Below are 15,691 nucleotides of genomic sequence, written 5' to 3' on the forward strand. Positions count from 1 at the left end.
ATGGCTAGTCAGAGCTACTTCTGAAAGATAACCGGCCAGTCCCTTATGGCCATTGCTGGCAGCAATAGCGGCAGCAGTTTTCCCATCTGGGTCTGCAGATGTTGGATCAGTTACTGCTCCAGCATATGCACCAGCAGCAATAAGTGAAGCAACCATTTTTTCCCTATCATAAATGTTTCAGAAACACAACATAAAGATCACTTGGAATGGAACAGATAATTTGTCAAGGCTTCTAAAGCAAGACTCTCATTGTTTAATCTAGATATGAACATACTGCAATGGGTATCTGAGAAAGTATCAACATCAGCTGCAATAAAAAGTAGAGAAAGGCAAACGAAACCTTAATTTTGAATGTCCTTTCCACAAAGTTTGGTGTTTAACAGATCACAATGACATTGTTTACTCAATATATCTGACTTCAATCAAGCATTTGCTTTCACTGATAAGGTTTTACTATGATTGAAGCTCACCTAATAATTTATGAAATGCGAATCCATCCTACTACATGTGATTATTTTACGCTTACCATCTGACTAGATATTACATACAGCCAGATAGCTATAGGGTGAGTCTTTTCACTTCAATTTTTTTCAAAAAAAAAAGATATTGATATAGTTCAGTATTGTACGTGTTTTATTTGTTTATGTATACTATTGTCTCAGTAAACCTTAACCTGATTTTAGACATGACCCCAAAAATGGATCGTATCGTTTGGCATTTATTCAGTGATTTATGGCATTTTAATAGAAAAGAGAAATTCCTCTGTTTCTCCTTTCATGTGACCTCTCCTTATATTTGTATTGTCTTTCCCAAAGCAAGCCACAGATGCCTATAAGCATTTTTGTCAAACACAGATGATCTAAAACTTTTGCATACCAAATCAACATCTAAACTCTAATAATAACAATAATAATAGCAAGCACTATGGACTGTTCTAGTACCTTCCAAACCGTGCAGCCCAATGAAGGGCAGTCCACCCCCTGATGTCACGAAAATTTATATTCACACCACAACTGAGAATAGGGATCAAGGCCCACTCATAACCCAATCCAGCAACCATGTGTATAATCCCCTGCTCTTTCTTTGACAAAGGGCAGCCGGTTGCTTCATCTATTTCCCGGGATTTGCCAGAAAGCCACAGCTGTAGCCTTTCCTTCAGCAGCTCTTCAAGAAGCCAATCAATAGTACCTGATGAAGTTCCACTGCCTACTAGAAGAGCCTCTATCACATGGCTCCATGAATCATCATCTGCTTTCTGTTCCACTGGAAGATGATATACAGGTTCCATGTTGTCATTCTTTATAGTTGGAGGAGAAAGGAGCATCTGTGCAAATGTAACAAGTAATAACAGCTCATCTTGGCTTCTAGCAGTTTCTGTTTCCATTGAGTTACAACGAGTGCAACTTTTAGTCTTATTGCGAAACTCAAACTCTCGAAATTCACTGCAGGACTCCCGATTTCCAGAAGTAACGCAGAGAGTAACCTTTCCAGGAAGGTGGAGGGGAGCTTCACAACAAATAACACCATCCTGAATTATCTCAGCAGGCACTTCAATATCACCAAACATACAAGCCCAGGTAGAATTTGAGGGAAGACAGAGAAATGACCCAATAATGACCACCTATGCACAGAAATTGGATGTTTAGTATTCAAATTTTGGACAAAACTGTTAGTACCACTATCATATCATCCTAAGATAAGGGAATATAGATCAAAAGGCATAAAACTTCCGCCATTCAGAAGATAACATTCAATCATGCATTCACAAATCGTTACATATGGAATATTAATAATAAGAATTGAAAGCACAAACCTTTGAAGTCTCTGTGGCATAACACCACTCTGGGAAGATTCTCCTAATTGTGAATTTTTGTTTCTGTGAAATAGTCAGGCATGAATCTGCATCCAGAGGTGGTGGAATTTGGATTTGATGAAACAATGTCGCATAGTCAGAACTAAGTTCTTCAGCTTCAACCGGTGAATACAGAGGAAATTTGGTTCCACCATCTTGAGGACAAGAGAAGACAGCTGGTGACATGAGAAGTGTATCAGAGTTCAAATGTTCTAACTTTCATCATATGCAGAAAAGAACATTTTTAAGTCATTGAAGATAAAGTAAATCATACAGTTTTCAGCATTAATACTGTTGGAGTTTATCCACTGACTGTTTTCTTGACTGTCAATCAGTACAATTCGTGAAGAATGTAGGGAGCTATCCTGTTTGATGTGTTGAAATTTTAGTTGAGCTAGTTGTAAAAATAAAAATATGCATAACATTTAATGAAAATAGTGAATTGACACAAAATATTAACAAGTGAAATATGTCATAGTACTACTAACATTTCCATATGCCTCATATGCATGTTGCTCTGGTAAATTGGTCAAGCTTGCAGGCTTACACGACTCAAGCACCTCTGTCCAAGATAAGGCATTTTCATTTGCATCTGGGCAATCGCAGTTTAATATTTGATTATAATTTTTACCATTGTCACCTACAGAAAAATATACACCTTTTACGAGCCTTTCTTTTTGACGTTTAATTACACATAAGTAATAAAAAAAGAAAATAAAATAAAATAAAAAAGATAACAGATGAATCAAGATCAGATATATAGGTTAGGAATATTTTGACTAACTTTCATCGGTACAATTCTGAAGCTGATCCTATTAACCACAATAATTTCTTGGATAATCCTTTGGCTACAACCAATGTATCAAGACCAAACACATTTTATTTTTGTTATTTGGACAACACATTACATGTGCTTAACCAAACACCCAATATGCATTTTTCAGAGGCAGACAAAATATCTAATGCAACACTTCCTTTCTTCACTTTTTTTCTTAACCACAAAAGGAAGAGAAACTACTTTTTCATATATAACAAAATATAAGGAGTTCCACACGATAATTTCTTGAGTTCCTACTAGAGTGATTCCAGATAAATAAAACTTAATTGGGGTACCAAGAAGATTACTGGCATGGATAACTCGATGCAGATATGCTACAAATTTAACACAAAGACCTTAGCAAATTTAGCGCTGTGAAGGGACAATGCTTCCAGTGGAAGACAGATAACACCTATAACGACTATGTCAAAACACAATATCAAGTAAAAAGCACAACAAAGAGATAACTTAAATAAATCATTGATTTAAAAGGTGTGAATTCTCAGAGGCTCAAGTTTGTTTACGTTACCTTGTCTTCCATTGCATTCATAAGCGGCTTGTCCATAATCATTTGGCACAGTGAAAGCTGCAGATTTATGCTTGTACATCACTCTTTCATCATGCTGAGGGTTCAAATCATGTAAAATCTCAGGCTCAGTGTATGTGGGAGAAATTTCTTCACAGTTCTCCTTTTCCAAACTTAACTGTTGCTTCAATTGGCGCAAGACTGCATCTGTTTCATCTAACTGATCCATTCCATTGTTTCTGATGATATTAGAGGTAACTTCCATAGACTCAGTACTGGAGAAATTCTGAGAAGGTTCACATGAATCACCAAGCACGGATATTGTCCCTGGGTCAAGCGTAGTACGTGAGCTTCGATTCTGACTAAATTCAGGAGAGCAGCCTTCAGACAATGGTGGGATAGGTCCAGAACCTGAGTTCCCCTGCAACGAGTATAGTCAGTAATGTCAAACTCGAAGTTCCGCAGCACAGATCTTCTACTATGCCATGATGAATGCGATACTTACCATTTATGTCTCCCAATTCGGATTCATAATATTTAAGTTAACATTCAAGTGAGGTATCACTTATGGCAATTAGCAATCATAAATGAATTGAAAATATACCTTCATTTGGGGAACTACTTAGGAAAATTATAAATGAATTGTTCCAAAAACGATAAATTAGAAATAATAAAAATAACCAACAATCTTCAGTTACATCAGTTGTCATTATATGAGACAGTTCAACAACAAAGCTTCATGAGTGATTCTAGTAACTTGAGCATGGCTATCCAGAGTGAATCTAATCATAAAATTATTAATTGGCATGTATCTAGGCATTGTAAGAAAAGTTGTAGTTAGAAAGCAATGTAGCCCAGCAGGAAGAAAAAAATATTTTGGAAATTGGCTATAAACAGATTTTAAAGAAGAGACAAAACTAGGTCAGATTCATCACACCCTAGCTTTGTGTGTTTGAATACAAGTAATAATGAAAAAATACAAAATGGAAGGATACTGCATAGAAATACCACACAAAATTAAAATTTCATAAAACATAATAAATTTTTAAATTTAAGAGTTCAAAGTTAGCATTGAAAACGGAGAAAGTGCTTTGCATGTTCTAACAAGCTGGCTGCTTTGTTACGTTTCTCTGATTTCGTGCTGGACACTCACCTCCTTTGTTTCTCTGTAATGCACAAGAACAATATGCTCATATGCCCTGTCAAGGAACAACAGTGTATGAGAAAATATGAACACTTGTAGCAAAAGCAAAAACAAAAAAAACAAATAGATCCTTAGATCAGTCAACATAATTTTATCATGTATTTTCTTCAGCATGAGCGTTTCCCTAAACTTACACCTTTTTTTTTGTCAGTTTTAAAATATACAACCTGTTGTAAACTTAATAGTTTAAAGGATATTTAGTAAGCTGAACTATAATTCACTTACGGATCCAGTATCCAGTAGCTCCTCCTCTGGAAACTACGGTTCTCCTCTCCATGTGCATAGTAACAATTTAGTATTTCAACGTTTCCAATCTAGTCACGCAGAATAGTAATCACTCGGGTTAAGGAAATCAACATAGAATTCCAACACCAAACAAATGATGCCACAAAGAATGATACATAGCAACCATAAATGAATTACAATGAAAATGAATAATGCTCAATAACAGTGAACCTATGCATCTCATTCCTCTATTACATCCTCATGCACATAAAAGTGCTTGAACAAATATCCTTTCAAAAAGAATTATGTCATTCAAAAGAATTACGGAAGCAATTAATGGTGCAGATATGATCCAGAAATGGAATTGAAAACAAAAATCATGAGAATCTTTAATTATTTTCAAATGATACATTGGTTGACCATGCTTGAGACATCTTTTGACGTTTATATTTCCCTTTAATAATTTAGTAGTGCTGTCAAATTCAGTCCCTTATACATGTTTATGTACTGCAATTTTCATCATTTAGAACTACCAAAAAAATTTGAGCGTCTTGTATTAAGCAACAAAATGGACAAAATCAGAAGATCATGCAGACCAAGGCAATACAACAAAAATGTCAAAATTAAGTACCACTAAGCTCAAATTTGAAAAGGTGTGAAATTTCAAGCTGTGATTATGGGACAAATGTCATATCTTAGTCTTTGGTCATGCAGAACGTGCAACTAAAGGAAAGAAAGACCTCAGTCTAAATTTATTTCCAACATTACAAATTGTATCATTACATGTTGGGGCAGTACGATAAGACACATAAATATCAATAAACAACCAAGAAATTCCTTTCTTTTTTTTTACTTTAATATTTTGATTAAGCCCCTTTTTGAAATTCAAATGATCATACACTTCTAGTTTACCTTAAGCCGTTCATGTGCTTCTCCCACAGTTTTTCCATCCCTTTTCTTCCGCCAATTATAACCGTCTTTACGGAAGAAACGCATGATTCTTCTATTAAATAGAAACAAGGATCCACCTGTTAAGAAAATCAATTAGCAACATTGATGTGATTTTTGTGTTTCATGAACAAGAACATGGAGATTACCTGTTGGCTTTTGAGGGGGAATATTGGTGAACTTGCACTGGTCATGATTCCGCAAAATGTATAGCACTTCCACCGGCTTCAGCCATCTTCTCTTAGCTTCCTGGTACAGATCATCGATGTTGTACTCAAAACCTGCCATCACATCTAAAAAATTCCAACTTACTCCTTCCTTTCTTCCTTTCCACAGAAGAATAATTTGACAAGACTATCAAACATAACTATGAATATTCAATAGGAACTCAACTGTCCTCTCACTGTACTATTAGTGCCAATTATTCCATTTGATTCAAGGATCAACATCCATTCTAAGAGTAAGATATGCTAAGTTCTTAAGGGGTTGTTTGAGGAATCCAAAGGGAAACGAGCTTGTAGTGTTAAATTTTGAATTTTTACACTACAAAACACTTCTTTCCCCTCCCCTTCCCTCCAAAATCTCAACTCTTAAATAAGGGGCTTGTAGTGTAAAAATTCAAAACCTATCTATCTATCTATCTAATCATTGTACTACACCAACCAATTATTCCACAACATTTTCTCAAATTACCTAAAATAATTCTAATAATAATAATAATAATCCTATGAGTTCTTGGCTTGAGACTCCCAAACCTACGTAGTCCCGAAAAGTCAGCACTTGCGAGTCAACACACTAATTTGCACACGCGCCAAGGGAGCAAGTGAAACTGAAACTGAAAATGAAAATGAAAATGAAAAGAATGGCTTACCAGGTGGCATAGTAACTTATCGCGAATGGGGAAACAGGTATTAGAATCTGAGAAATCGCATTCCCAATTCAAAAATCAAAAGAAGAACGAATCACTTGTTTATTCTTAACTTGTGAGCATAAGAAACCAGAAGCTTGTTTAAAACAGGGGGTAAATTTTGGCGTGCTGGAATTCTAAACGCGTTGGTTCGATTCTGAGTGTTGAATTTGAAGGAAGAAGAAAGAACACTTTAAGACTCGAGTCAAGACTCCCTCACACTTGAGCTGGCGCACTCTCACTCACTCATTCTTGCAGCAAAACTGTTACAGTGACACGCATCACGCCGCTTCATTCTTTTTTCTTTTTTTTATTTAAAATGCTATTTGTCCTTTAAATTTTTAGATTTTAAACTTTTTAATTTAAATAATATTATTTAATTAATTTAAATATTTATTTTTATAAAAAAAATAAATGACTATTTATATCAATAAAAGATAAAAACATTGACATATGTACCTACATTAAATCGAAACTAAACTTATATCCACGCAAAATGTCTTTTGTGGAACAAAAATATTCTATCTTTAGAGGGTTGAAATGTCACGTAAGATACTTCTGTCACATCAAAAATATCTTACGCAGAAACAAAAAATTCTATCTTTAGAGGATTGAAATGTCACGTAAGATATTTCTATCACATCAAAAACATCTTACGTAGATACAAATTTAGTTTCTATTTAATGTGGATACATATCTAAATATTTTCATTTTTTATGAACATTAATGATCATTTATTTTTGTAAAAAGTTACTTGTTCTTTATAAAAAGTTACTTAATTTTTAATCTTTTTCTTTTCTAAAGACGAAATAATAAATAATTTTTAAAAAATACCTAATTTCACGGCCTTGTGAATTCGGTTAAGATTTCATTATTACAGGGTCAATGTCAATGGGCCAAAAAAGGAGAAAAGCAATTTAGCTTGAATAGGATATAACCATTTTGGTGTATCCCAAAACTCTCCTCTTTCAAATTTAACCTATCTCTTTATAAAGAAAAAATATAGACTTATATGAAACAAAAATATCACATATTAGTATCTATAATCAAATTTCATAAATAATAAAATCAAATTTATAAATCATNNACTTTTTAATTATAATTAAAATAAAACAATTATTTAAAATTAAATGCAATAATATTCAAAGAATTTAATACCGATTGAGATAGTATGATTGAGTCGCCAGGAAATTTCGTGTGAACTCATCACCAGAGAATATATGTCCATGGCCCCCCCTCCTTAATTGAAAGATTTTGCATTCAAGTTTATGAAAACAGGTAGAAATTATAGTTTTTAGATGTCGCAATAAAACATGCGAAAAATATGGATTAATATGATAAAAGAAATGACTAATATATAATTATCAGAAAGAAGTCGAAGCATTCGTTCTAATTATTTAAATACGGAAAAGTATAGGGTATTAACATATTATCTGTTAACTTATTGCCAATAATAATTAATTATTATATTTTAAATACATATATAAAGAGACACATCTAGAAAATATATTTATAAAGATATTTCTATTAAACACAGTCATAAAAAAGATATTTTTATTAGACACATTCACAAAGACATTTCCATTAAATACAATTATAAATAAGAGTTGGCAGAAGTTAGCAGAAATGTTGTTGATAACGTAACGAAATTGAATATATATACTCTCTCGCACTCAAATTTTATACAAAATGGGTAGTGAATATAACCAACAAACATGACGATCATAATGCATATTTTGAATGCAGTAATCCCAAAACTCTCCTCTTTAACAGGGATGATTTAAAGAAAAATGCCGCAGATATGTTAGCCATCGCAACACCTGAGCAGAGATATGCATTCGATAAAATTGTTACAGCTGTGTATTGTGATGAAGGGGTTTTTTCTTTGTGTATGGTCATGGAGGTACTGGAAAAACATTTCTCTGGAACCTTATGTCTGCTGAGATTCGCTCAAGGGGTGATATAGTGTTAAACATTGCTTCGAGTGGTATTGCATCTTTACTTCTTCCCAATGGAAGAACGGCACACTCAAGGTTCAAAATACCGTTGAATATAACTGAGGATTCTGTATGTAACATCAAACCTGGTTCCCCTCAAGCAATGTTACTGTTGAAAGCCAAACTTATAATTTGGGATGAGGCCCCAATGGTTAGTAGGTACTGCTATGAAGCGCTTGACAAATGCTTGGGTGACATCATGAGGTGTTCTCCAACATATAACAAAGATTTGCCCTTTGGAGGAAAAGTTGTTGTACTAGGTGGAGACTTTAGACAAATTCTTCCTGTCATTCTATGAGGATCGAAACAAGATATCGTTCATTCAACAGTGAATTCGTCTTACCTTTGAAAGTTTTGCCAGGTGCTCAAACTAACAAAAAACATGAGACTCTCTGTAGGGACGACTGCTTCAGATCAAGACGAGACAGAGCAATTTGGTGAGTGGTTATTGAAAGTTGGTGATGGTCTAATAGGTGACAATATGGATGGTGAATCTGAGATATGTCTTCCAGGAGATATTGTTATTCCTTCTTCGGACCAGGCATTTGATGAGTTAGTTCATTTCTTATCCAAATATTCTGGAAAACATGTCCTCAAAGAATTTTTTCAAAGCAAGAACTATATTGGCTCCCACACTAGACATCGTTGAAGAGGTCAACAACCATCTGCTGGCTATCATTCCTGGAGGAGAAAAATTATATCTTAGTTCGGATTCCATATGTATGGATGAAGGGAATATGAAGAGTCAACTAGATCTCTATGGTCCTGAATTACTGAATAGCATAAATTGCTCTGGTTTGCCTCCACATAAATTAATACTCAAGGTTGGTGTTCCGGTGATGTTACTGAGGAATATTGACCAATCCAGTGGTCTTTGTAATGGTACAAGGCTACAAGTTAGGAAGCTTGGAAATCATGTCATAGAATGCGAAGTCTTAACGGGTAACAATGTTGGTCATATTGCTTTGATTCCAAGAATGAATATGGTACCAACAAATGAAACCGTCCCAGTTAGATTCCAACGAAGACAGTTTCCCATAATAGTATCGTTTGCCATGACAATTAATAAGTCTCAGGGACAAACTTTATCTCATGTTGGATTGTACTTTCCCAGACCAGTTTTTACACATGGCCAACTATATGTGGCACTTTCAAGAGTTAAGAAAATTAACAAAAATATTAAAAAAAATGAAAAATAAATTTGATTGGATTAAAATATTGATCAGATACCCACATTATTGATCTTGATACCAAATTTACAGGTATTCTAGAAGTACTTTTACCATTCTCATCAACATCTAAGATTTGCAATGAGTGCATGAGAGTTGTTATGGGTTTAGCATTTTTCATATTAAACTTCTTCAGAAGCTCTAGTAATTCTAGGACTAATTAATGGATGTAGATTCCCTTCTTACTTTACTTTTCAACAAAGAACTTTACTTCTCCCATCATACTCTTCTCGAACACACCTTTCATCTGTTCAACAAATGTGTGCATAGAAAATTCTGAGTTGCTTTTAAAATATGTCTGTTAAAAAATTATAATTTATTAATCTATTTATGGACAATACATATAATTGATTATAATCATATTAGCTATATCATATTATATTATTTATATAAATTATCTCATAGAATAAGTTATTATTACTTCTGATTTGGAATTAAACCAGAATAAAACCAAAAATATTATTTTTATTTGGTTTTTAGAGTTTAGCAGATGTCACACTCAAATATAAATGGTGATTCAGAATTTTTGTCTCCAACATATCAAAACCGCTTTTGTAATTCTTTTCTTATGAGAGGAGTTACAATTTAGTTCTATTAGGGATAAAAGAAGGCTTTGGTTGAGAAAAATAAAAAAACCAAATTCTTCTAATTATACTCAGAAATTTAAGTACACTTCTACATTTAAGTATTTTTTTTTAATGATTTAACATAGATAGTTTTAAAATTAAAGAATTCTAAGAAAATTCTAACAAATGGTATTAGAGCCATCTACAACTGAATTATTGAGAGATATATTCGATTTATCTTAATTAATATTTGATGTTATGGATTTTAGGTTTACGAACCATTCATTCTCAAACGATTGATATCTTTGTATTTATGGATTTATTTAGATTTAATTAATTAAAATTCTTCTTTTTTTCATTATCTTTCAAGTAAAATTTATTAGTCTATAATAATGCATTTAATTCCATCGGCATAATGAGATACAACATGACAGGCTATCAATAATGTGTATATGATTTATTTATCCATCGAATAAATTTTTTTTATCATATAAAAGACTAATTGATTTAGTTTTGAAATAAATTAATGGAATATTATGCTACCAAAGTAGTCTTTTTTGTAAAAATTTATTTATTTTAGAACATTAGAATATGGTGATCTATAATTCATGTGAATATTAGTCGGTCAAAAAGAAGGTCTATATTTGACAAAATTACATATGCATATCAATGATATTTATATATTTGGATAGCTAGTTAAGAATAAATCAATGCTTATTATTTATGCGAACAATAATCGGCCCAAAGAAAAATTATTATTTGGTCAAATTATAAAATTGAACTTTATGTTTATTTTCTATTTAATTATGCAACCACTAATCGGCCCAAAAAAAAGTTGGTATTTGATCAATCGATAGAAAATATATATGCGGTAACAAATAAGTATAATTCTCAAGTTTTCATGTGAATAATGAGTCGATACAAAGATAGGCTTATTGTTCGACAAAATTTTATTGAGAATATTTGGTAAACTGCACTAAATGAATTTATGTGTATGTAGTTTATGCGAGTACAGATCGGTCCAAAGAAAATTCTGGTTAAATTATATGTGCATTTGTGATAATAGACATGTGATACTTATTTGATTTCATGTGAATAATAAGTTTATCCAAAGATAGATTTATTGTTTGACAGGATTTATATCAATGTTTGATTACTGTATTAAAAATACCACTTATAAATAAACATTTCTATCCAAAAACTAAATATTAATGTTGTGTTAGGTATTTGTGATGGACCCACCATTATATGAATTTTATTCATATGATATGTAACTTGTGTGAATATATTATTTTGCTTTAAGATTCTATCTACTAATATTAGTCTATTTGTTAAATAGATTTTTTTTTAATTAAAAAAAAAAAGAAGATTTTCTATCATTAGTAACTTATATTTTATCAAATTATTCTCTCATGATTCTTTGAGATAAATGTAATTGATGACTTATTTCAGTTTAGTGGAAGTAAGTATATTTTAACTATTCTTAGAAGACAAGTATAGTTTCATTAGGTATCTCAAGAAAGTTATAAAACTCAAAAGTGCATAAGGTTTATTATGCTTCTGCAGTAGTGTGAGAGATAACGAATTTATACACTTATAGTAATTGTGTACTTTATTAATATCTTTGGCAGATATTTGTAAGTTAAGAATGGATCACTAAATAGTAGAAAAATAATTTTTTTTTTATAGCAAAACATTATATGTTTACACATATGAAGTCAAAAATTAAAGTTAGAGATCATTTAGTATTCCGATTCTGACTTTGTTAGATGTCAAGGCAATTTTGTTCTATTGCAGGTATATTCACATGCTTGGACGAGTTTTTTGAAAAAGTTGAGAAAATATTTATTACTTTTTCCACTAAAGTACTTGAATATAAAGCACATTTTGAAGCATCCAATTAGGTGGCTACAAACACGTGTCACAATTTATGAAAATATATTTGAAAGATCACTTGAGTTATTTTGTGATAATGTGTTAGTAATATAATATTTTAAATTGTTATTAAATACGAGAGTTCAGAATGTTTAAGTGTCTAATGAGCAAATTAGCACAAATTCCATAGATACATGTATATTTAGTTTATAAGAAACAAATACCCAAAGTCTTTCGTCTGGATACTATTCATTTAGGTGTCATATCATTTTATGATATGTTGTTGCAGTGACACTGTGCATTTAGATGCTCATACGATTTAGACAAATTTATGAATATAGATATTTTTATAAAAATAAAGTATTTAGTTTTGTTTTCACTCTGACTCACGATCTCAAAAAGTTTATTAAAGTTGGACTAGTTAAAAATAGGCATGCATGAGATCATTTTCGCATGTAATTTCTGAATTTTCTCATCTAAATTTGATTTATTTATATTAGTATAGTCATCATCGTGGTTTTGTCGTGACACTGATGTGATAAAAACTACGGTAATTTTATAACTGATATTGCTAAAAAATTATAATTTTCTAATCTATTTATGGGTAATACATATAATTGATTATAATCACATTAGCTATTTCATATTATATAACTTATATAGATGATCTCATTTATTGTTATAAATGCTAATAGAATAAGTCATTATTATTTTTGATTTGGAATTAAATGAGAATAAAACCAAAGATATTATTTTTATTTGAGTTTTAGAATTTACTGATCAGTGCCACACTCAAATATAAATAATGATTTAGAGTTTTGGTCCTCAACATATATATCAAAAAGAGTTATAATTCAGCCCTATTTGATTGAGAAAGATCAAAGAATCAAACTTTTCTAATCATTCTCATAATTTGGATGTTTTTTGTCTTTGAAGTCAAAAAACTATGTTCTTGTAATTCTACATCTCAAATTTTTCTTTATTCTTTTCTTCCTCTGATATATTTGAGGCACTGATTCTGATAGATTCAAAGGTGAAGACTTATTCCCAGGTGTAGGTTTTTGAAATTTTGGGGGAGTTATACAAGTGTTTAAAATCTGGAGATTATTCAAATCATCTTTAATTTCTTTCAGATATTTTTTAAGGTGGTTGCTCAGCTCTTTTAACTTTACGTGGATGATTTCTTTCACACACAAGAGACTTGTGATGAATATCCTAAAAATATACCATCATCCGATTTAGAATCAAATTTTGGGAATTTATCCCTTATATATATATTAAGGATAAATCGATGTGATCCAAAACTGTGAAAGTAAAAAACATATACATGAATCCGATTTACCATGATCTAATCTATATATAACTTTTTATTTATTTATGTAAAAAACTGCGAATTTAATTATTCTTCCTCCGGTGTTTTCCACTATGAGAATTGAGATTAATTACCATATAAACATGAATTTTATGAATATGTTATAGTTTTGATGGTTGTGAGCTTGAACTCTTCTTCATCTATTATTTATTTATGGGTAAAGTATATTTTTTATTTCTGAAATTTGATAAAAGCTTTAAAAATATCCTGAAATTTTATTTTGTTTTAATTTTGTTCCAAAAGTTTTCGATTTGTATCAAATATACTCTTACCAGCTAAATTTTCAAAAAAATTAAGATCAATCTAACAATAATACATAAAAATTATGCTTAATTTGCTTGTGTTGAGGGTTGTTCTTATGAAATTGTTTTTGAATTTGTCTTAAATTTTTTGAAAAGTTAGCCATTAAGAGTATATTTGATGCAAATAAAAAAATTTTATGACAAAATTGAAACAAAATAAAACTTAAAAATATTTTTAAAACTTTTATCAAATTTTAAGGACAAAAAATATACTTTACCATTTATTTATTTATTTATTCATTGTCGCAAGTGTAGTGACATCCGTGCGTGTTTTGTGCATACAATGTAATAAGTCAACACTAAAGAACAAAGATCCAACTTGTGTAAAATGTGTGCAACTGTTTTCTTTTAAGGGTGGTTTAAGTTTGAAAATAAGAGATTAGATTTCATCTTCATCAATAGAGTCAAAAATAGTTGCTCTAACTATTTAAATTTAATTTTTCTTCTGACTTAATATTCATTTTGATAGATAATCTAAATTATTTTGGAACTTCCAATGGAGGCGTGAGTTATTCTAATGGGAGTTGGAACTTGTGAATCAATTACATGAAACCTTGAGGCCGATAAAATTAGATTCTAACAGAGAGGATAGAGTTGTCTGAAAGTTTGACAGTCAATGTGTGTTTTCTATTAATTTTTTTGTGCAGGTATTACAGGCGGAGACGCTTTCAGAGGATGTAATAAGCTATAGTTTCACCAAGACTATTTGAAAAGGTTTAGTCCCTCCAAGGGTTGAGCTATTTATATGGTTTGCTTTAATAGGCAGAGTTAATACTAAAGACAGACTATGTCGACTTGAAATTGTTAACCAGGGTGATAATGTGTGTGTTTTATGTAATAAAGATGTTGAAAATGTCTGTCACTTGTTTCTCGGTTGTGAATTTACATAGCAGGTGTGATGCGCTTGGTTATCTGATTTTAGCATAAACTGGTCTGCTCCGGGTACTTTAAAGGAACATTTTGAAAGTTGGACAGGTATCACAACTAGGAAGGAGGAAAGCAAGAAGTGGTTCATAAGCTTCTTTGCAGTTATTTGGAATGTCTGGTTGAAAAGAAATTGGAGATTATTTCAGAATATAGAAAAATATGCTGGCGACGTTATCAACATGACTATGCTTAATTATAAGGAGTGGAGTTGTGAGGATCCCTTTTGTTGTTGATAGCAATGTCGAAGATGACATGAGATGCGTATTTGATGAGAAATATAGGTGGTAACAATAGGTGTTATTTTATTGTTGTTTATTATTTATTTTTTATTTATTTATGTATCAAATGCTCCACGTTTATGTGTTGAGCTCTTTTTGTTTCAAAAAATAATCTATACTTATTTTTATAAGTTTTTAAATAACTTGAAAATATGTTTTAATTTGAGTAAGATTTTGACTGTATTAAATTTATCTAAACTTTTAGATGTTTTAAAAAAAATGTAATTATAACTAATTTTTACTTCATTATTAGATTATTTCTTTTGTTAGTGTAACATTTTATAAATTAAAGCTCACAACTGGAATAAGTTTATATCTTATCAATTATCTTTACAAACGTTTAATGTTAATAATAAGAGAAAAATATTGTTTTAGGCTGTCTTAATTTTATCTTTAATGTTTTAAATATTGTATTTTTATTTTTAATATTTTATTTTATTTTATTTTCATCTTTTGGTCACAATTAACTTTATTTTCTTAAATTATTATAACTACCATTATAATCACTACAATTACAATTTTATTGATTATTAGAATATCTTGTAATGACACCAACAAGTCTAATTTATACTTTTTGAAATAAGTTCTGAGTATTTATTACTTGTATTATGTAAATAAGTAAATAACCATTGGTTAAAATAACAAAAAAAAGTTCTGTACACACAA

At 31.0% G+C, this 15,691-nt stretch overlaps 2 protein-coding genes across 2 annotated transcripts in view; one reads left to right on the forward strand and one right to left on the reverse strand.

The window, feature by feature from the left end:
- The window catches only part of LOC107638276 (calmodulin-binding transcription activator 4), a gene marked incomplete in the record, with an annotated part of 9,137 nt that extends 2,404 nt beyond the window's left edge, over positions 1–6,733 (reverse strand). Inside the window, 11 exon segments of the mRNA XM_016341470.2 lie at positions 1–163; positions 942–1,621; positions 1,814–2,028; positions 2,127–2,217; positions 2,341–2,492; positions 3,199–3,616; positions 4,349–4,394; positions 4,625–4,713; positions 5,537–5,652; positions 5,722–5,853; positions 6,444–6,733. Of these exon segments, the coding sequence (XP_016196956.1) occupies positions 1–163; positions 942–1,621; positions 1,814–2,028; positions 2,127–2,217; positions 2,341–2,492; positions 3,199–3,616; positions 4,349–4,394; positions 4,625–4,713; positions 5,537–5,652; positions 5,722–5,853; positions 6,444–6,453 (2,112 nt within the window).
- LOC107635807 (ATP-dependent DNA helicase PIF1-like) lies at positions 9,064–9,778 on the forward strand. The gene is made up of 2 exons (XM_016339371.1): positions 9,064–9,578; positions 9,739–9,778. The coding sequence occupies exons 1-2, from the start codon at positions 9,064–9,066 to the stop codon at positions 9,776–9,778; spliced, it is 555 nt and encodes a 184-aa protein (XP_016194857.1).

Source organism: Arachis ipaensis, chromosome B04 (assembly GCF_000816755.2).
Source record: "Arachis ipaensis cultivar K30076 chromosome B04, Araip1.1, whole genome shotgun sequence".
Taxonomy (NCBI): domain Eukaryota; kingdom Viridiplantae; phylum Streptophyta; class Magnoliopsida; order Fabales; family Fabaceae; genus Arachis; species Arachis ipaensis.